The sequence below is a fragment of the Gymnoscopelus microlampas genome (assembly GCF_963454915.1).
Source record: "Gymnoscopelus microlampas genome assembly, chromosome: 12".
Classification (NCBI taxonomy): Eukaryota; Metazoa; Chordata; class Actinopteri; order Myctophiformes; family Myctophidae; genus Gymnoscopelus; species Gymnoscopelus microlampas.
This window is the reverse complement of record NC_139949.1, coordinates 7,097,257-7,121,554: the sequence shown is the minus strand read 5'-3', so window position 1 is coordinate 7,121,554 and position 24,298 is coordinate 7,097,257. Positions and strand designations below refer to the sequence as shown.

Sequence of the window (24,298 nt, the reverse complement as noted above, 5' to 3'; positions counted from 1 at the left end):
ACAAACATTAATTAACAGTTAATAAACAACTATTTAAGTACTTATTAACAGTTAATAAACTACTTATAAGGTAGTTATTAACTTTATTATGTGTTTATTAACGTTTATAAAGAATTTAACGTGCTATTAACAAACATTAATTAATAGTTAATAAACAACTTATTATCTACTTATTAACAGTTAATAAACTACTTATACGGTAGTTATTAACTTTATTATGTGTTTATAAACGTTTATAAAGAATGTATTTGCTATTAACAAACATTAATTAACAGTTAATAAACAACTATTTAAGTACTTATTAACAGTTAATAAACTACTTATAAGGTAGTTATTAACTTTATTATGTGTTTATTAACGTTTATAAAGAATTTAACGTGCTATTAACAAACATTAATTAACAGTTAATAAACAACTTATTATCTACTTATTAACAGTTAATAAACTACTTATACGGTAGTTATTAACTTTATTATGTGTTTATAAACGTTTATAAAGAATTTATTTGCTATTAACAAACATTAATTAACAGTTAATAAACAACTATTTAAGTAGTTATTAACAGTTAATAAACTACTTATAAGGTAGTTATTAACTTTATTATGTGTTTATTAACGTTTATAAAGAAATTAACGTGCTATTAACAAAAATTAATTAACAACATATAGACAACTTATGAAATACTTATTAACAGTTAATAAACAACTTGTAAGGAAGTTATTAACCTTTATTATGTGTTTATAAACGTTTATAAAGCATTGAACGTCCTATTAATTAACAAATAATAGACAACTTGTGAAATACTTATTAACTGTTCATAAACAGCTTAGAAGTGTCTTATAAGTTGTTTATTAACTGTTAATTAATGTTAGTTACCAGGACGTTCGTTTAAAGTGGGAACAGTGTCTTATAAACATTAACAAATCCTTACTTACGTATTTATTAACATTTAAGAAGTGTCTTGTAAGTTGTTTATTAACTGTTAATTAATGTTAGTTACCAGGACGTTCGTTTAAAGTGGGAACAGTGTCTTATAAACATTAACAAATCCTTACTTACGTATTTATTAACATTTAAGAAGTGTCTTGTAAGTTGTTTATTAACTGTTAATTAATGTTAGTTACCAGGACGTTCGTTTAAAGTGGGAACAGTGTCTTATAAACATTAACAAATCCTTACTTACGTATTTATTAACATTTAAGAAGTGTCTTATAAGTTGTTTATTAACTGTTAATTAATGTATGGACTGGGAGGCATGGCCCTGAATCTTAATGTTTACACATCACCCGAACCTCTCTAGCAGGGCAACAACAATCACGCTCAGAGTGGAAGTTATTGATGTTCTTTGCGAGTTGGAGGTGTCAGAGAAACAACTGTGGGAATTATTTCTCTCGGTGGAGGGCAAGGCTCATTTGACAACCTTTCTCCAGCGACTAAACATTAGAAACTTCCTACATTTGACCCGGTTAAGTCTTAGATTGGAGGAATGAACAGTTCTCACGAGGCCTGTGTGTATAGTACTTCTGACTGGAAACGTCATTAAACTTGTCAACTCTGGGAATTTTGTCAGGCTCCCCACTGGTGTAGTAAAATAATAAATTACTTGATTATGGGGTGGTGCTTTGTAGACAGATAATATACATAACCTAGATTACAGAACCACTAAGCCATATATAGTCATTGCACTTGCAACTTTACAGATCAATGAGTACACCTACACCAGGAGAGTGTTAACTCACTCACTTTCGACATGATAATTAAAGACCCTTGTCCCAGGCTTTCTCCTATGAGAATACATGGATGAGAACTATGTTAAGACCACCTAGTGGCATATGCAAATTGACGGAAACGCTATCTAAGTAACAGAAAGGAATGATATTCATTGTGGTTTCATGCTTCAGAAACTTGACACAAATACTATGGTTATAAGCCCATGTCCAGTTAAGTGCTGGTTGTGTTTATTGAATTCAAATTCAATTTGCCTGAAATCTGGAATGGTGAAAGCCTCCTTTCACGCAAGACTCAATAACATTGACAGGTGGTCTCCCTTTTAACGTATGATGATTACACATGACAAAACACTGAATTTCTGTGAATAAGTTGTTCTAACGCAATAAGGAGGACATCCTCTGTGCAGTCAAGTCAATCAGTTGCTTGTCGAATTACAGTTGCAAGACTCCTCTTGTGGGTGCATATGCAAAACGTCTATAGGTATTCATAGGCCTGACAGGCAGATGCGTGAGAAGCAAGTTTATTCTTCAGAGGTGTCCTTCTTGCTGGTCTCCTGTCCTTCAATAAAACATCCTTTTTTTTTTTTTTTTTTTTTTTTTCACAACAAACAGTACTGGCGACTGAGGCCTACACTCTGTAACGCTTAGCAATGTCATGGAGCAGCCTACCAAGAGGGCCGTCTTTGTGCTTCAGGCCCAGCCATTCCGTCCACTCAACAAGACAGAGGTGGTCAGACAGCAAGCGCTCTGTGCGATTTCCTCTTTGTCGCCAAACATGTTCCTTCACGCTACGCCAGGCTCTCTCGATGTGCTGGGTGTGAGCACCTGTTCGGGGATCTACAAACCACCGTGAATGGTTCACAGTCTGGTGGTTGTAGCCCAACTCAGACAGCGTGCGGTATGGCCTCCATTCATCACTCATGATGGTCGAACCGATCCGAACGTGGTGAAGAATTAAAGGGAGAAGGTCTTTTCTCCCTCTTCGTTCCACAAGCCGCAGCACTGGCTTGGCTCTCTGGCTCTGCTTTACACCGACCATGCCGAACACCCATTTCTTCCTCCTCCAAGTCTCACCCACCCTTCCTCTTGCATACTGTTGTGATGACAAAAACAAATAAAGAAAAAGAAAATAATGAACATCTCCGGTCATTTACAACTTCAAGACAAACATGCTTCATAAGTAAAATAAAGACAGAACACAAGATCATGTATTAAAGCTATAACACAACTGAAAAAAAATGTTGTTAGGTCAACTTCCAATATTTGATTTTTGAAAAGAGTGAATGGAGCCAGCCCCCAGTACCATTAGGCTTCTATAGAAAATACTTTTGAACACGTACTCTATCGACTGTTTTACAAATTCAAATAGTCAAAAATCTTAGGATATAACCTTATTATCCATAATTAATGTTGGGCTTTCCTTTTCCAACCACATGGGTTAGGGTTCTGCCTGATTTATATTTGTCTGCATGCAAAGCTCACAACGCACTGCAGTAGAGGGATGCGTTAAGAAGGTCTTAGGGCCACAATTCTCAATGTGTGACGCTAGCGACCATCCTTTAGACTAGAGCATGGGTCTTCAATAGGGGGTCCAGGTTCTCTAGGGGTACTCATATTTACTATTGCCCTCCCCCCTTATTTTATTATATATAACATCATGTTCTAATTTGAACATTATTTGAAATAGCCAATCTACAAGCTCACAAGAGCGTCCACTGTGATGTGTTGTGACCTTCAAGATTTGAAAATATTTCAGGAAAATAAATTTGGCGTAGACTCTAGGCTCTTTCTTTTTCTGGAAAAGAGCAGACCAAGTAAAGTGGCACGGTATTGAGGGTTTAAGTGTCAAAATATAGTCCGAATTAATATTTTTTTTATATTTTTAAAGAAAATATGTGGCAACAAACAAGTTCATTTACACAACACTGATGATAAGTGTTGTCAAACAAGTTAATGGAGCCATTAATAAAATATATGAAAATGTTTATACTGCAACACAATTTCAGACAATATGTAGTGGGGTCCCCGCCTCATCTCTCTCTCAGCTTGTCCTGAAAAGCTTGAAGACCCTTGTTTTAGAGAAAGCAAAGAGAACTGTATGTCTCTGTATGTCATCCAAATGACTGAAACCAGTTGTGGACTCATGGCAACTGAGAACTTAGTCCATCCAAGATACATGTCAAGCCCAGTACTTGAGTTTACATATTTTTCAATCAGAATGACAGCTTGATTACAACTCTACACACCTTTCTCTTATGGCGGAAGAGACTTTCATCGATTACGGCGATTTCTCTCCTTCCGCCAATGAGCTGTCCTGTTCTTAGCCTCATCTTCTCCACAGCTCTTCTACAAATTTTCCTCATTTTTTTTGACATCATCGACAGGCTTGTACTGCTGGCTGCAATATTGTCCTGCATCATGTCCACCTGCCTGAGACGGAGGCCCTGTGCGAATCTGTAGAACACATACAGCACATAATACATTTGCAGGTGTAGTTCACTTAACGTATCTTATAAAAAAAGGAAAACCCTAAAATCATTAACTGTCTACATTTTTTTACCGATAAATGTACTGCATCCACTGAAACAGTGACAGTCTTGAGCCTTGGAACAAGGACTTGTGCCTGATGGACTTCACAGGTGTTGTCCCTCTGTGAAGTTCTCGCTGGCATTTCCTTAGAAAAAGCAAAGAAAAGTGTATTTTTCAAAGAGATTGTAGATGCATTTTACAAACTTGATTAAAAAAAGATGTATGTAGAATAAACCTGCCCACATTAAGTTACACCAATGAAAAGATAAGAACGTAATTTTAGTAAGTCTGATCAAGCAGAAATTGCTATTGACATTAATTGCTGCCCACTGGTTCACCATTCTCAGCTGCTTTGACAAAGGCATATGCCAGTGGTTCTCAACCAGTGGTCCGGAGACCACCTGTTCTCTTTGAGGTTATTCAATGGACCCTTATGTCTGTGACTCGTGTAAAATGAAACCAAATGGACCCGTTTCATTTTACACTCTCAATAGTTTAATTGTTTAACAACTGCATTACTTAATGGGTTCCCAAAATCTTCAGCCCGCGACCCCAAAATAAAGCAGCCATTGACTCAAGACCACACCTAGCCCTGGAGGTAATTTATGCACATTACTTTTGCATGTTCGGTCCGCAACTCTAATGTATTTTAGTATGACTTTTGACTGTAGGACTACTACTTGTACTGTTAATAATCTTGTTAATATATAATTCAATCAATCACATTTACGGTACCTAATGAGCATTGTTGGGCAAGTTACTTTATTTTAGTAATATATTATTATAACTTATTACCTTCCTTTTCATACATTTTGTTACATAGCACTGTCTGAGCAACAGTAATATATTTATTTTACATATTACTTTTTAGTTGATTAAAAAGAAGAAAAAAAAGAACAATTAAAGAATCTTGATTTTGTATTATTATTATTATTATTATTATTATTAGCCCACACATTATTTTTGGGACAGAGTGATAGCAGCTGAGCAGGCATTTACATTATAAGATAGGATTATGAATTACATTAATTAATCAATTTATTTACTTAAGTGAATCAATTAATAAATAGACATATAGCCTACCTTCTATAATGTAGCCTATAATGACATGACAAGACACAAGCCTCTTTATTTTTTGTAATTTAACTCCACAGAACAAGGTCTAAACTGTTTAATGTGCTTTCTATACTCCAATAAAGTATTAAAAACATACCTAAAAAATTTACTTGAGGACAGTACTTGAGGAAATGTACTTAGTTACTTTCCAGTTTCCACCACGGCCATGGCTAAGTAGCATGTACATCAATACATTAACATGCAAATTAGCCATGCGGTTCTATGAGAGTGTACACACGAATCCACGGCGCGCTGCCCTGGCTGCGGTCTTACGTCTGCGTATAGCGTCCAGACCGTGTCACGGTTGTCTGTTACACCGTCATGGATGAACTTCAACCTGGTGTTTGCACTTGCTCACTTGTTGCTCCATACATCTACATAAACGTTCACATCACATTTAAAATATAAAGTGCTGACCCCATGGCCACGGATGTTACAATTATGTTCGGGCCCTCAAAAGTTCCCGTATCTTCCGTGTTGTTCAATAAAAAGTATTTCAATCCGATTGGTGGCCATTTTGTCATCGAGTTATAATGTATCAGAGTGCAATACCCCTTCCCACAGATAGGGTCAAGTAGTTGAAAGCATATGGAGAAAATACAGGGGAAATTGCCACCAATCGGATTAAAATGCTTTTTATTTAACAATTCAGAATATTCTGGTACTTCTGAGCGAACGTACATAATTGTAACATCCGTGGCCATGAGGTCAGCACTTTATATTCCACTTCACTTTGGTGGGTAACGCACAAAGTAACGTAGTAAGGTTGTGTCATTTTAATTATTTATTACAGCTTATCGTCGTAGTAGCCTAATGCGTTATATTACCCTTTACCACAATTCGATAATATATTATGTTACGTAACGGCGTTTCGTTACTAACGCACGTTACCCAACACTAGGCCTACTAATGTGATTGGTAAAATGTACTATTTGTAATCATTTTAATGACTAACTAATTTAGAGACCGCACCGCCAGTTTCCCGTGAACCCCCAGTCTTAATATACAATGAGCTTTACCCTTATATGTAGTGAATATAGAATAATTATTTTGATCAACATTGTCCTGTTATCTCTTAACACATCAATACAGCACAAAAGTGTGGACAAATTCATATCCTAAGATAAACTATTCTAAGTTTTGTGTCTGAGATGTTAAATCTCCTCAAATGGGTTATTAAAATGAAAAATGGTGAGAACCACTAGCATATGCCTAGCCTGATTAAAAAGGAAAACAAACTGCCTGTTCAACGGTGCCGTTTGTATGCTCAGTTTGAATTAAAAGGCGTACAGGCAAAATACTGTCTATTGAATAAATACTTACCAACTGAAATGATCTTTTCCTCTACGTTTTGAGAGAGTCATCTTCTGTCTGCAAAGACGACATTTCATGTGTTGCTTCAGCAGATGGATTTTCTGAAGAAATTTGATCAACTTTAAGGTCTTTTTGGTAGATTCACCTTCAAATACATATTTGCGTAATTTGTCATTCAGCGACATTTCTACGATCAGAGCAGCTGATGAATGTAACAGAACTTGTATTTCCCTCCAAATGTCATACAAGTATGATCACTTCCGTTGTTGTCAGTGTTAACGACACGTCACTGCCACCTGCTGTTTTGGAGTGATTATTCCTCTCTCTTATTTAGCTGATTGAGGTATGAAACAGGTGTCTAGCTATAGTTTTGTTATAAGTAAAACGTTAACTTGTATATCATTTATCCAAAATAACAAATGCATGTTTAATATTGCGTACTGTTACTGCAATGCTTAAGTTGCTATCAAACCATAACCAGTGCTTACATGGAGATGTCCAGTACAGTCACATAACATGTTTGAGAACTACAGGTGTAAAGGATGTTCAAATGTAAATAAAACATTTTAACACAAAAACAATTCAGACTGAGGTTGAGTTTTTTTTCAGTACTTCAAATGCAAAAATATATATATATCGATTATCTTTAAATAAGAAATGTTAAACCTCTCAGTTCGTTTCACTCACATTGAACAGGAAGGAATACTTTTTAACATTTTCAAACCTCAATTCCACAGACGTAGTCAAAATTTTAGGTTTACAATACTTTTAATAAACCAATACAAGTACAATTTTGCATAAATGCAATTATAGCAATAAAAAAAAACAAGCAGACAAAACTGCTATTTAAAATATCCAATTAACACTGGTCCTTAGTGTTCCAATACAAATTGACCCTGCTGGCTGAAAATGGTGAACATAGGAGTTAAAGTAGGGTTTGATAAGTGATATGTTTTGATGAAATAAGTGTTAAATGGCTCTATATTCTGTGGTTGGTGAACGCGAGAAGACTGAATTAATAATAATTTGTTTTTGACAAACTGCTGAGTGGCGAGCCGTTCAGCAGTTGGGCACTATCCTGTTTGAAGGCTATCTGCTTTGGCCATGGTAGCTGCATTCCTGCAGAACTCAGCATCACCTATGGATACTATTCGAACATGTGATGCCGAGTTCTGCAGGAATGCAGCTACCATGGCCAAAGCAGATAGCCTTCAAACAGGATAGTGCCCAACTGCTGAACATCTCGCCACTCAGCAGTTTGTCAAAAACAAATTATTTCTCTGGGTGAATTAGGGGCAATCATGCATGAAATAAATTTAAATTAACAAGCGTCATTACAAATAAAACATTCTTTGACAAAAACATGGGGAAAGGCTAAGGATTGTAACACTGGCAGTATCATGTTACTGTGCCCACAAGCACTAGAACTTTCATCTTATGACTACCTCTGTCTACCAATAAAACCCATTCTTCTCATCCATTTTCAATCAGTTGCCACTGAAGGCACTCCTCTAAATCCAGATTTCTAAACTAGAAACCAAATTCACAGATTATGAACTACAGTACTAACATACACAAAAGGCACAATAGACATGTTCACAGGCAGTGATGTTTGTCTGATCTCAATATAAGTTCACAGAACAGTAGAAATATTAATATAACAAAATTCCAGTGCTAAGTAACACTTATGGAAAAAAATGAAGTTACAAAACAAAAGAATAAAAAACTTTGTCAGAGCAATGCTCCATGACAAAATTAACAACTTTAGCTACAAAAAAGAAATAAAAAACTTTGTCAGAGCAATGCTCCATGACAAAATTAACGACTTTAGCTACAAAAAATAAATAAAAAACTTTGTCAGAGCAATGCTCCATGACAAAATTAACGACTTTAGCTACAAAAAATAAATAAAAAACTTTGTCAGAGCAATGCTCCATGACAAAATTAACGACTTTAGCTACAAAAACATAGTGCCCAATAGTGCCCAACTGCCGTTCAGCAGTTGGGCACTATCCTGTTTGAAGGCTATCTGCTTTGGCCATGGTAGCTGCATTCCTGCAGAACTCAGCATCACCTATGGATACTATTCGAACATGTGATGCCGAGTTCTGCAGGAATGCAGCTACCATGGCCAAAGCAGATAGCCTTCAAACAGGATAGTGCCCAACTGCTGAACATCTCTCCACTCAGCAGTTTGTCAAAAACAAATTATTTCTCTGCTACAAAAAATAAATTAAAAAAGGTTATTTTAAAAAGACGTCAACCAAAAAAAAAATTAAATATACACAACGTAATTAAAGGTTCCCCTTTCCCACAGGCAAGAGTTTCCCTGCCTTTTTCAGGGCAACTACTCTTGCCTGTACATCTGTTCCCTTAATTTCCCTGTGGCACCGTTGCGCAAAGGCTTTCAGTGTCTCACTTTGACGGTCTTCTGACATGAGCTCCTTATATTTCTGGGGGTCAGCAATTGCCAGCTCGGCAATTGGAGCGTTATATAAAATTGTGTTGCGGTCAACACCAACTACTTTGCATGCCTGTGTCATAGACTTTTTCTTCTGGAACGCCTTCAGGACTCTTTTGTATCGGGCCACGGCCTCATCTGGTCCACGTGCTAAGGATATTGAAGAAGACAACTCGATGTTAGCCACAGTGAGAAAGTTTGTAATTTATATACCACTGTTGCGAGGTAAAAACCTAATTAAACCGCATCATCATTCATCAGCCATAGCCAAAACAATCTTCAACAGTGATTGTTTGGTGGGCTGGTCAATTAACTTGAAATACATTTGAACAGATATTTAGGAACAATAACAAAATTAACAGTTTAACAATGATGGTGAGCAGAAATAGTTGAGGGAGCGGATCAACAAGCCATTTTCAGTGTCGACAGTAAACAGATTTCCATTACGTTTTCCCCATTTCCAAAACACTATTTTTGTAAAGTGCTCGTTTTGAAGTTCAAACATTCTATTCAGTGTTGGTGCTAGGCCTAACAAAGCATTCAATTGGTTAACAATAGGACAAACTTCATCTGTGAAGAGAGCAAGAGCGAAGAAGTAAAACAGCAAACAAGCAGAACAGGGAACGTTCAGGGCTTGTGTTTCTTTTCAAGTGATATCATTTGTGTTTAACCATTGGCCATTAAATATGGAATGTTAACTTTTAAAGTTCGAAAATAAATTACCTCTTGTCACACATCTTGGCTCACCATGATGTTTTTTGGCCTTTGAGCGGGACCTGTTCTTCTTCTTCTTCTTCTTCTTCTTCTTCTCATCATCAGATGATGATGATGAAGATGATGACGATGACGATGAAGACGACGACGACGACGACGACGAGGACTCATATTTTCTAGGCTTCTTCTTCCTCCTTGTGATCTTCTTCTTCTTCTTCTTCTTTTTCTTCTCCTCATTTGTTGAGCTGCTGGACTCTGATGTTTGCGCACTGAGGGTGTACTGAGGGTCCGATCCTTCAGTGGACTGCTGGGCCGTATGTACTGTATAAAAACAAAGAAATATGAACCACAGTAGACAGTTAGAAGACACTTAAACAAACAGACAACGTCAGTAGTTGATTTAGACCATGTTATTTTGACTATGCATGCACCTTGCGGTCACCTACAACTCATTAAAAACTAAACTACAGATTTCCCAAAAGAAGCTCATTAGAGCAATGGTTTGCAAAGGTTTTTCAGGGCCTACTTGAAAGTCTCATAAACTTTTGCGGCCCACCCATCTGACCACTTAGGTTGGCAGTTTGTCAGCTGATGAGTTAAGTGGTCAGATGGGTGGTCCACATGCATTTCCACAGCAAGTTTATTGAAATGATCAATCTGAATGACACTCATGGGTACACACCAGAAGGAGCTCCACTGCATTCCTCAATTTTTCTCAAACATAAATGATACGCTGCACTGTATTGTATGTCTTACATGTCATGTTGACTTGAATATATTAACAATGGAAAGCCCACATGCTTTTCTTTGTCATCCTTTTAATACAGTATTCAATTAAAGACAGCAGATCAATGAGTACACATGTCAGTGGAAAAAATTAATTCTTGACTTACATTGTTCATTAATTTTTTTGAAAAAATCCCTCTGCTCCGTAACTTCTAGAAGCATCGTTTCTAGTTTGAGGCACTTGGGACAGCTGCCCTCCCCCGCCAGAACGTCTGCACCTGGCAATGAAATCGCAGTACATATTGTTAATGTACCATACAGGTGGAACTCAATGAAAGTCTCAGAAAACACTAAACAAAAAAGGAAAATGGCCAAAGATAACACATAAAACAAATCTGAATATTTAATTAAAAAGTACATGTTACACCATCTCTCTCTTCTGCTTACTGCTCGATTTGATTTAAAAAAAAACATAGGCTCAAGGGTACCAGTACCATTTTCTTTCACACACACACATATATATATATATATATATATATATATATATATATATATATATATATATATATATATATATATATATATATATATATATATATATATATATATATATATATATATATATATATAATGACATTTCTGCTATATTTTTGGTACTGCTCATATGCAGGATTGCATGGGATACAGGATAGGTGGCCACTGGGCACTAGGCTTTTAAGTACTGTACATGAAGTTACATGCACAGTACATCATTATCAGACTTAATTTTATCAGTCAACTTATAGTTTATGCCCCAAAAGGATAGGATAAAATGGTTTTGTAGCAATTGTATAAATATTATACCTTAATTCTATAATGTTTAATCATGTTAGAATCATGTTAACTCTACTTAAAAACATTTAGAAAGTATATTATTTGTTTACATTTTGGACTAAATCGACATTTATACATCACGGTGCCCTGATATACCTAGTAGCCTACCCAATTACCTTGCAGAACTTAAAGTAGTTTAATGGGCGTCTATTAGCAATAGCAGATCTACAAGCTCACAACACGTAGCAGCTTGTAGATCGGCTATTTTGGCTTAAGTTCCCCACTTACTGGGCTTCATGTGATGTGGTTTTAAATATTCATAATAATGTAATGGTCCCCCGCTATTGAGACCCGGTGTACAAAGGCAGCTCGCCTGGCTAGCGCCTAGCTAACTAGCTAACGAGGGCAAAACGAGGCGACCTACTGATATAATGAATGCAGCGTGCCTGCTCTTGAAATGGTCACGCATTACACTGTGGACTTACTACCATGCAAAACAAGTGCAGTGTTATCATTTTCTTTACGACATTGTGGGTGAAAAGCTCTCGGTAAATTGTACGCGTGCCGCCATTGTTTTTGTTTTGCTTATCGGTCATGCCCATGCATCATATTGGAAGGGAACAGAGAAGGTTCAATCCATAGCATAGCTACGGCTAGCACTGTACAAAACAGTGTTTCCAAGTGGAAACACAGCGGCAGTTGCTTACAAAAATACCGGAGAATCGTTGAGGGTGAAAATCGATAACCAAATTCGTTGGGAACAAATGTTGTGATCTATTTCTATTGATATAATCTACTCGTAGTTGCAGCCTTAGTTGCCAACAGGCTATATGCACAGCAGCCATACTGGAAAGAAATTGGGCCTTTCCAAATGTAGATGCTGTGAATAAGAGCCTATTATTGCCCATTTATCAGCTTCTAGATTAAAAATTCTTAAGCTCAAACGCTAACTCTCAATATCATTGATTGTAGCATTAGAACGCTTAATTTAACAAACAATAAATGGCTTATAGAATTTGTTACAAACGTGATTAATGTACAAATAACTCTGTAGATATCCAGTAGCTCATACATTATTTTAATTCAGCAGCACCTTTGCAAGATGATGACAAGATTAAAGTGATTGACATCTTTTCAATAGTAGGCCCAAATTAAAAAGTTTGTGAAAGTCTCCATGAAAAGTGTGGTAGCTAGCTAGCTGCTGGTGGCTAACGACTAACTAGCCTGCTTCAAAACTTACCGGAATTCTCAGTAGTATTCTTAGTTTTCTGGGTTTTTTTGTTACCCCCACCCCGAGTGGCGCGTCCGCGTCCTTTACTGGGGATAAAGACGACGACGTCGTCTTTTGAGGTTGATAAGTTCTCTGGTTCGTCCATACTAGTCTACGACCGTGGCTTTTATTAAATTGTGTCCTTCTTCTTGGCACCTGGAGTTGATGAGTGATTTACTGATGCGGCACAGCTGTGTTAAATAACAGGAAATCAGCTTAAGATCCGGTTTTTACCTGCCTTCAAAGTAAAAAATAAATAAAGATTCTGATTATTTCCAAATATAGACACATAATTTCTAATGATAGTCTTACAGAATGAATGAAACTTGTTCTTCTACATTATCCCAGAACCAGTTTGGTAAGGTTGTTTATTTGCAGTACAACACTCAAGTTTGAATCAAGCTTAAAATTACCCATGCATAGACTAACTTAACAAGTTATAGACATATAAATACATTCAAACATGCAAACAAATCCACATCACTACCGTTACAGTATTTAGCAGACTTATATAAAACAGTAACAAATTGGTCAAATACAATGCAAAATCGATCAACTGGAATAAAATTGAACCAAAACGAAATAATCATTATACATAAAACATTATTTAGGAACAGCCTTTTGAACATTAACTGAATTCACAAACACATTAAGTAACACCTGTGGTGACATCTATTATTAACCAATTACATTTATTTTACAAAAAAAAAAGTTCTGTTCAAGGTAAAAGAAGTACAATAATAGTAATAATAATAAAATTAACAATAATAAATGATGGTCTATTACTGCCATTCAGTGAGAGCGAATGCAGAAGGGTGGAAGTGGAGAACATATAATTTGTATAAATAATAACTGAAAAGTAAAAGAAGTTTGCCCACACTATTTTTTCTCAGCCCATCCGTTAAGGGCACTGAGGGCAGGGAAACTGCTCATCCTTTATCCTTATTTTTTTTTTTTTCACCCCCGCCCTCCCACACTTTCCAGCATGTCATTCATAGACCCCTTAACAGACGATGTCACGCTGATAAGAACCAGTATGCGCGGGCAGGCTGGTACCAAACGAAACCCATTCTATCAGTTCTCGCTATGACGCGCCTCACTATCCAACACACAAGAGCAGGTTGAATGAACTGAAACCAGCGCACCCCTACACAATATGTTGGGAATCGATTGCATGAAACAATCAGTCTCAATGTTGGTAAACAAATAATTGGTCTATACAATAAAAGGGAAAGAAATACCCGCAGTATAATATATATCGCCAAGTATATCCTCCAATGCAAGAGAAAACACGCAAAGTTATTTCCCCCTGTTTTTAATCCACCCCCCCCCCCCCCTTCCCTCCCACCCATACAGTACAAATGGTGGTCTACATTACTATTCAGTGAGCGTGAGTGTAGAAGGATGGACGTGGAGAAACATATATAGCAACAATAAGAGAGGAAAAGATTGCCCTCATTATAATGTATCAACCCATATGGTCCATACAGTTCTGAAGACCATGTATCTGTGTCTGCTTGTATCTGCTTTTCTGCCCATGGAGATCTCGATCTGTTTGTCCTTGTCCCTTTTATGCCTATATATGGAGATCCTGATGTTATCAGGATATGTGCATATGTGGTTGTGCCCTTATTTGGACATATGGGGGGGGGGGGGGGGGGCAGCAACTATGAATATCCTGTAAATGGAGATGATGTTTTGAGGAAGAGCTCCAAAATCTCTTTAAAATCTCACCAACAAGGCCAGCAATATGCAGTGGAGGAATACACAATCATGTTTCGAAAAACAAAATAGAGGCAAAGGTATATCACTCACAAAGAAAGAGGGAGAAACCTCATCTTTTAGTTATTAACTATGTTGACAACAGTAGCACCGGACAGAAGTGTATCACAGGGTAAGTAAACAACTAATAAGTACTTAGTTAATAGACAAGCATAATGAGGACATCATTTAACTAGTGGTACATTGTTATGTGATTCCCTGGTGGTATGTTGAACTTATGACATAGTGACCAAACCGTTCTGCCAAGCATGCTTGGTAACATCGTGATTTATTTTGGAAGTCCCAGATATAGTCTATCACAAATACACTGCTTAAAAGGTAAAAAAAAAAAAAAGGGGCTGAAACTGCACATTTTTCCCAACATGTTAAATAATCTAAAATTGAGTGATTCAGTTCTCCAGTAACCAATTGTGGAATGTAACTAAGTACATGTACTCAAGTACTGTACTTGATGTACTTAGTTACACTGGTGACGATGTCTGTATTAGTATTAGTATCATTGAGCATTAACTTGTCTTGTGATGTTTACATTACTTCTATCAAAAGTGTTTCTATTAACATGCAATCTAATAGATTGATTCCGGATGCAAAAAGAACATTGTGTTAGTCTCATGATTTGTACCTTCACATATGGCATCAAAATACAAAAAGGCAACTGCACGTTTCTCTCCATTCTAACTTTTACTCTGATTTTTTACTATCAAAAATGTGTTACCATGCAAATTAATCTAATTTAGATTGATTCAGGATGCCCAAGTAACATCAACACAACACTGTAATATTGTATCATTGTTGACTTTTCATTTGTACCTTTACAATGTCATAATCAACCTATTATTGTCATTACCTGAGTGAATACTCCCATTGCAGCATACAGTACAGTATATGCCCCTCTAACTTATCACTCTATAGGCCCAGTGAATAAAGATGCAATGTTAAAGTTCTAACCCAGCAAAACACAATCACAGGTATATTTATAACAAATGTTCTCTCACTATAATTCTTCAGGGGAGTGTGTTACTACTCCGACATTGTGGGTTTGTTTCAATACCTGCAGCGTTCTAGGCTAAACTGAAGCGCAAAAGGAAGCCTGTATTTTCCTCTTACACATGCAACAGGTAATAAAACACACACACACCAACTATACATATCCTGGTAAGGTTAATGATTTTAGCTTCAATCAGAAAGCTGTACACCTGATTCATCTTTTTTCTTCTTCAAGTAAACTCTCAGGAGTGTCTGTGGAAAGTTATGAGGAGATAAAGTCGCTGGACACCTGGCTACCTGGTCCAGAAAACTCCTGTATTGTTACCTCTTGGAGAGGAAATGTACCCCATGGGCTGTGGCCTGAGCTACCTGGTAAAATCGTTTTAATGCACTTTAGGGATGAGAAGAAAGAAAACATCACATATGCAGTTACACACACACACAATATAGCATAGTGATTTATTTTTACACAGAAACACATGATCTCAACAGGCCTCACTGAATTACTCCATTATTACTGCTCAACTCTGGTGCTAACCTTTCAGTATCATTGGTTGAAAGTTGGAGAGCATGCTCACAACATACCAGATTTCATTTATGTTATGCAAGCGGACATTGGGGATTCTGATAGGGGATCGGACAAAGGGAGAGATGTTCAATTTTAGCCTCAAGTGCTCCACATCTTGCTCTATTAGGAAACCCTTATCCCATCAGCCTGCTTAAGGTAGCCATGCTCTATGAGTTTTCTCATGAGCGGTATGATTCCACACTTCCTGAATATCTCCTTGTCTGATATACAACCTGTAAATAGGGTAGAACAAAACACAATAGAGCCTCTTGGGACAACAATAATCAATGATTTTAGTGTGCTGGTAGACTTATAATTTGAATACGTTTCGCTCTGTAGAGCCATTGAGCTTGGTTGATGAATTATTTTCTCTGTGCAGTCCAGGATTGCAAATGTGGTAGGAAGTCGCCCAAGTGAGGTAAACATAAAATCAATCCAAGAGTTTACCAAAGCGCTTACACTTTGATGACTTATGTTAAACTTGAAAGCGAGCTCCTTATGATCAAAATGTTGACGTAATTTCATCAAAACTACGAGGCGCTGCTGACGCAAGGGCATGAGTTATTTGTGAATTCTTTTGTAAATTAGGGGTGCCATTTGTGGGGGAGCTTTTTCACTGTTAGGAATGCTGACTACTGTGCACAGGCTACTAAACTGCTCGTAGGTAAACCCTGTGTTATACTAGAAGAAATGTTGAACGGTACTGTGCTGAATTCTTTCTGGGGTCATTTCAATTTGATTTCTTATAATTCTCTCTAAATGATAAATTAGTTTGAGCAGTTCCTTCTGCCTTCTCAGTATCCTCTTCCTCGCTCTGGGGTTGGCCTTGGACCTGGGTGTTGTAGTCAGCATGGCATGGCTCCAGGGCTTTCTCGACGAGGGATTCTTTATCGGAACAGGATTTATCCTGGGCACAGCAACCTAGTAAAAAAGAAAAACAAAAGTTGCATTTGAATTAAAATGTTAATATTTCAATGCAAAACCATAGGTTATTTTGTATTCATCAGGTTGTGTGGTTGTAATTATTTTGTATTATTTCCCAGCTACCATTCTTGGAGAAAGCACAGCCACCAGCACCATCTTGCACAAGTGCAACATCACCCTTATGTGGCAAAACCAATCCTCCCCTGCCCATTGACAGTGATGTCTGCGCACCACAGCACAACACCACCAGCTTCAGTTTGGAAGATGCCCACAAAGTACAGGACACCAAAAAAAAAAGCAAGCGTCGTATCCAGAGTGGCATGAACAGAGGGAGGGTAGAATCACAGCCTGAAAATTTGGAATGGTGATCAAACATAAATAAATTATAGAGGCTTTTGTACAGGATATATATTATCCCAAGCCATTCAAATCTACTGCAACTAATTGTGGACCACAGAACGAGCCAGGCAGAAGTACCGTGCTAACTTTCCTGAAAGGCACCAGCACAGTTGTGGCCTTTTACTGCAACCAAATCTGCCTTTTCTTGGGGCAACGCCACATGGCATTGTATGCGATGGCAGTGGGTTGCTTGAAATTAAATGTCCCTTTGCTGCAAGGGACATGACGGTGGCCCAAGCAGTAGAAACAATAAAACATTTTGGCATCGTAAAAGAGGGCGAGACCTTGACCATCTCTAAAACTCAACCGTGCTACTAACAGATTCAAGGTCAGCTGCTACTGAGTGGCCTACAATTCTGTGACTTTGTGCTTTAAAAAAAGAAGAGATGTGTTTTTTGACAGAGTGCACAGAGACACAGCGTTTATCAATAACATGATTGTGCAGCTCCACAAATTCCATGTTAACCATTTCACTGCCAAGAAATGAGATGTTAGTAGACTGTATCTGTTGGCCACTTTAGGCAGTGATGCTCATGTGTGGCAGAAATGTTCAGAAAAGTATTAAAAGCTTTTTTTGCACATTGTGATGTTAACCCATTAAGACCCGAGGCCGATTCAACAAAAAACCTCCAAATCAGTGGTTCACAAAAATAAATTGGGCCCAGTACCCCCAAAAATATTATGTATTTGGCCGCGGACCCCCTACCCCCCAATCAGATTTTTAAACTGCTTTTGCACATACATCATACCAACCATTTCTGCTGTTTCCTGGTCGGTGTCCTTCTCTGTGGCAGGCTTCCTCTTTGGCAAACATGTCTTGAACCTGGAGTATAATTTAATAGAAAATAATAGTTAGAGGGTAGACTTACTAAGCTGTTTATTGTCGCTGTATGAAACATTGTGCAACATTATGTCAAAATATTAGTCAGTCATACTCAAGTCATCATAGTCTGTTGTCAAAGAAAACATCCATAACACATACAATAGATCCTATGGAAGTCTTCAATATTATAAAATTATTAAATGAAGGGGGGACCACAGGGAATCAAGTAATATTGCAATTGGCATCATAAACAGAGAAAACATAGTTTGTGTGTGTGTGTGTACACACATGTGTATGTATTTTTAGGAGTGAGCTTATGAGTACATCCCTGCTGTTAGTTCTAATTTAAGTGCATAGAATATATTGAATAAACAAGATACAATCAAGGAAACATGCTATTCACCATGTTTCATTGATTGTGTACAATCGCTGGTACACCCATAATGATTATATTGCTTATACTTAAGCTTTATATCAGCATCAATGTTATTAGGTTACCTTTTTTTAGGACATGGTCTGCATGTAAGGTTTGAAACTCCGGCATCAACTAGGTTGTAATGCTGTTGGCTTCGCATCAATGTAGTGCTAGAATAACATACACACACAAAAGATATCCCCATTTCACTTTATTTATTTAATTTAAATCGTGTTCCAAACGTTATACATACATGCATGGAGAAGTAAAGTCCTACATCAATTTGACCTACTTCAGCTGACATTTGAAAAATGAATATCTTAACATTTTAAGCGTATTCTTAATCTGTCTGGCCTGTGAACACTTAGTTATGCTAACATTAGCCACTTAGCTGAGCGTCGTTGTCTCCATTTATCGTACTATGGCCACAGCCTATAGGCTCCATGTGGATATTTTATTATTCATATGGATAACGCGAGGCTAGTGATGTTAACACCACAGTTCTTCTAATAATTACTTTTTAATTACTGTGTTGTGTTTCAGTCGTGCTACTAAAGCATAATATTAACGTAATCTTTTACTAAAACATGGTTAATTCAATCGTCTAAAAAACAAATAACCTTACCTTGGAGCAAATTTTGGTTGTCCTTCGAAACTTTATCAACGTTAAACTGCGCGTGTGGACAGGGGTCAGCCACATCGCTTGATCCACAACCTGAACTTTTATTTCCACTGAGTGTACTAGCTTTGAGCTTGGGGAAACAACCAACAAAACAATAGCCCCGAGGCTATTGTTTACTTAGCCTTAAGAGTGAAGAGCCTGGTCACGAACTAAAGCAGCTAGTGTCTAGAAAGTGCTGAGTGGATAGGGTTTCCGTCGTACGCGTTTCCCCCGGAAATTATATTTTTTTGACCAATCACAACACTCGTTTCATTCACGGAGAATGTTAACAGATTTGTAAAGGATCAACGTCATTTCCTTGGGCGGTACTTTCGTCAAATTCAACCGTTTCCGGTTCTACATACCAGGTCTTGCACAGCGTGACAAAACAATACAACCACAGCTGTGCTCTCATTGGCCGTCCCTTAACACGTGACCGAGTACTGCATTCAATGGATCCAGGTTTTTTTATTATAAGTTAGACTCCAACATTTTATTGGAAATTAGCAGATCTACAAGCTCACAACGCGTCACTCATGTTGCAACGTGTTGTGAGCTTGTAGATCTGCTATTTTCAAACAGCCGATGTATACAGTAGGTTTAAAGTGCTCATATGGCGCTTCTTTTGGGCTTAGTCGCTTATTTTGGGCTCGTTTTCCTAGACCTGGTTGCTTATTTCTCTCATAGAATCTGGCAACACGCATCCGGTCTTTACAACGGTCCCATATTTGAATTCCACTAAGGAGAAAAAGCATTGGAGGTAACTATTCTTCTTATTATTATTATTATCTACATGTACAACTTCTGAATATAGTTGAAATACCGTTGTGACTTAACACTCACATGTCCATGCAAGCTACTTGTGTGTTGGTGGGACATAAGTTAGCTTCTAGGCTAACTTAACTTAGAAGCTAAGCTAAGCTAATACTATGTTTACATCGGCTGCATTTGTCAGGTGGACATTGTGATGGAATCCTGAATCCTGAGCTAAATTTGTGGGTTTATTATTAGTATATTTATTTACTTTTCCTTTAATCTAGCTAATTTGACACTGTGTTATGTTAATTCTTCATTATTAATTACTTATGATGCATCTCTTTTTCTTTCTCAAAAATCAAGCAAACATGCACAAAGGTATTAACACATTCAGAGGAAGGCTTTTATTTTTCCCCATATTTATCAGTAATACGACTTAGACACCTTGTGGTTTAACATTTCCAAAATTAAACTGAAAGTGCCTTATGCTAAGTGCTAAAGAAATCTACAGAAATTTAACCAGTGCCATGAAATCAAAATAAACCATTGGACTCATTGCATGCAGTTAGTGTGTATATGTGTATACACACATCATGCAGACTGTGTGTGTGTGTGTGTGTGTGTGTGTGTGTGTGTGTGTGTGTGTGTGTGTGTGTGTGTGTGTGTGTGTGTGTATATATAGATATAGATATACACACACACACACACACACACACACACACACACACACACACACACACACACACACACACACACACACACTGTACTTTATGAAGGTAACAGGAAAATTTGATTAGATGTTAAATTGTCTACATTATTATATATGAAATACAATTATAATGGTTTTAAGTAATGTAAAATACAGATAATTGGAACACACTTGGACATTGGATTGTCTATATTAAATAAAATATAATAAGTAATGTAAAGAACACATCATTATAACACGCTTGGACATTGGACAATTAAGGTCTAATATTTCTACAATTGCTAGAAATTCATCTCCTCTCCATTCCCCTGACTGTACACTGACTGCACTGAAGAATGTGGGGTCTTGCTCTGATGAAAGTCATATCTATGATTATTGACAGACAGGGTAATCTCTTCTTTTTATCCCACACACACTGTGTGACCTCCGTCTCTCTTGGTTCTCTAGGCATCCTGATCATAATGATTACACCCAAAGGAGAGCTGCTAACCTGGCCCGAGCTTCTGCCCCAGCTCTGTGACCTGCTCAATTCAGAGGACTCGCTATAATACCGGCAAGGTAAGACATGCTCACAAGTGACGTGCACAATGCCTTTCAAATGCTTATGTGAAATCCAGCCTTGAACTCCATACTGTATGACATGACAAATTTGTCTCCGCTGTTACTGCTTGTGGTTTAATTGTTTGTGTCACATATGTGCACATGTTTGTCCATGTGTCTGTCCTTCAGCGCTCATACATCAAGACATGTATCTTGAGACTGAGAATAAGTTCTCAGTTGCCATGAGTCCACGACTGGTTTCAGTCATTTGGATGACATACAGTCGGCATGTCTTTCTCTTTGCTTTCTCTAAAACAAGGGTCTTCAACCGTTTCAGGTCAAGGACCCCTTAGCTGAGAGACAGATGAGGCGGGGACCCCACCACATATTGTCTGAAATGATGTTACAGTTTAAGCCTTTTCATTGTGTGGCTCCATAAACTTGTTTGACAACACTTATCATCAGTGTTGTGTAAATTAAATTGATTATTGCCACATATTTTCTATTAAATTATAATAATTCGGACAATATTTTGACACTTAAACCCTCAATACCGTGCCGGCGCCGCTTGACTTGGTCTGCTCTTTTCCAGAAAAAGAGCCTAGAGTCTACGCAATATTTATTTTCCTGAAAAAGCCAATCTTGAAGCTCACAACGCATCACAGTGGATGCTCTTGTGAGCTTGTAGATCGGCTATTTTCTGATAATGTTCAAATTAGAACATTGTGTTACATATAATAAGATAATGATGCTTGGGTTCAACTGGTTAATTAAGTTCCTTGCACACAGAAACTTTGGGGGCCCCCAATTGTAACTATGAGGACCCCTAGAGAACCTGGACCCCCTATTGAAGACCCATGCTCTAGTCTAAAGGATGGTCGCTAGCGTCACACATTGAGAATTGTGGCTCTAAGACCTTCTTAACGCATCCCTCTACTGCAGTGCGTTGTGAGCTTTGCATGCAGACAAATATAAATCAGGCAGAACCCTAACCCATGTGGTTGGAAAAGTAAAGCCCAACATTAATTATGGATAATAAGGTTATATCCGAAGATTAAAGAGTATTTGAATTTGTAAAACAATCGATAGAGTACATGTTCAAAAGTATTTTCTATAGAAGCCTAATGGTACTGGGGGCTGGCTCCATTCACTCTTTTCAAAAGTCAAAGATTGGAACTTGACCGAACAACATTTTTCCGTCATGAGTTGTGTTTTAGCTATAATACATCATCTTGTGTTCTGTCTTTATTTTACTTATGAAGAATGTTTGTCTTGAAGTTGTAAATGACTGAAGATGTTCATTCTTTTCTTTTTCTTTATTTGTTTGTGTCATCACAACAGAATGCAAGAGAAAGAAAAGGGTGTTCAGCATGGTTGGTGTGCAGCACAACCAGAGAGCCAAGCCAGTGCTGCGGCTTATGGAAAGAAGAGGTCGAAAAGACCGTCTCCCTTTGATTCTGCACCATGTGAGGACACGTTCTATCATCATGAGCGATGAATGGCGTCCATATCGTACATTGTCCTGAGTTGGGCTACAATCACCAAACTGTCAACCATTCGAGGTGGTTTGTAGAACAGGTGCTCAAACAAAGCACATCGAAAGAGACTGGCGTAGCGTAAAGGTACACGCTTGGAGACAAAGAGCCAATCAAACGGAACAGCTGGGCCTGAAACATATATTTCTAGATGCAAAATGCCTATTTGTTAAGAAATGCATGGTTAAGAATGTGTTAATGTTTGTAAGACACTGGTTAATTGTTTATAAATACTTAACAAAGGATTTGTTAGTGTTTATAAGACACTGTTCCCACTTTAGACCAGGTAGATGCACAAAGTGTTCATAAATGCATTATTAACGATTTGTTGATGTTTATAATACACTGTTTAAATCTTAATAAATATGTAAATAAGGATTTGTTAATGTTTATAAGAGACTGTTCCCACTTTAGACCAGAAAGCTGCAAAAAGTGTTAATTAATGCAGTGTTAACGATTTGTTGATGTTTATAAGACACTGTTTAAATGTTAATAAATATGTAACTAAGGATTGGATAATGTTTACAACACTGTTCCACTTTAGACCAGGTAGCTGCAAAAAGTGTTAATAAATGCATTATTAACGATTTGTTGATGTTTATAAGACACTTCTTAAATGTTAATAAATACGTAAGTAAGGATTTGTTAATGTTTATAAGACACTGTTCCCACTTTAAACGAACGTCCTGGTAACTAACATTAATTAACAGTTAATAAACAACTTATAAGACACTTCTTAAATGTTAACAAATACGTAAGTAAGGATTTGTTAATGTTTATAAGACACTGTTCCCACTTTAAACGAACGTCCTGGTAACTAACATTAATTAACAGTTAATAAACAACTTATAAGACACTTCTTAAATGTTAACAAATACGTAAGTAAGGATTTGTTAATGTTTATAAGACACTGTTCCCACTTTAAACGAACGTCCTGGTAACTAACATTAATTAACAGTTAATAAACAACTTATAAAACACTTCTAAGCTGTTTATGAACAGTTAATAAGTATTTCACAAGTTGTCTATTAATTGTTAATTAATAGGAAGTTCAATGCTTTATAAACGTTTATAAACACATAACAAAGGTTAATAACTTCCTTACAAGTTGTTTATTAACTGTTAATGAGTATTTAATAAGTTGTCTATATGTTGTTAATTAATGTTTGTTAATAGCACGTTAATTTCTTTATAAACGTTAATAAACACATTATAAAGTTAATAACTACCTTATAAGTAGTTTATTAACTGTTAATAAGTACTTAAATAGTTGTTTATTAACTGTTAATTAATGTTTGTTAATAGCTAATAAATTCTTTATAACGTTTATAAACACATAATAAAGTTAATAACTACCTTATAAGTAGTTTATTAACTGTTAATAAGTACTTAAATAGTTGTTTATTAACTGTTAATTAATGTTTGTTAATAGCACGTTAAATTCTTTATAAACGGTTATAAAGACATAATAAAGTTAATAACTACCTTATCATTCGTTTATTAACTGTTAATAAATAGTTAATAAG

At 36.8% G+C, this 24,298-nt stretch overlaps 1 protein-coding gene across 1 annotated transcript in view; it reads right to left on the bottom strand.

The window, feature by feature from the left end:
* The window catches only part of LOC311057152 (uncharacterized protein), a gene marked incomplete at both ends in the record, with an annotated part of 46,276 nt that extends 43,507 nt beyond the window's left edge, over positions 1 to 2,769 (bottom strand). Inside the window, 2 exons of the mRNA XM_084074103.1 lie at positions 1,744 to 1,784; positions 2,400 to 2,769. Of these exons, the coding sequence (XP_083930229.1) occupies positions 1,744 to 1,784; positions 2,400 to 2,769 (411 nt within the window). The remainder of the gene's footprint in view (positions 1 to 1,743; positions 1,785 to 2,399) is intronic.
* Positions 2,770 to 24,298: the final 21,529 nt, after the last annotated feature.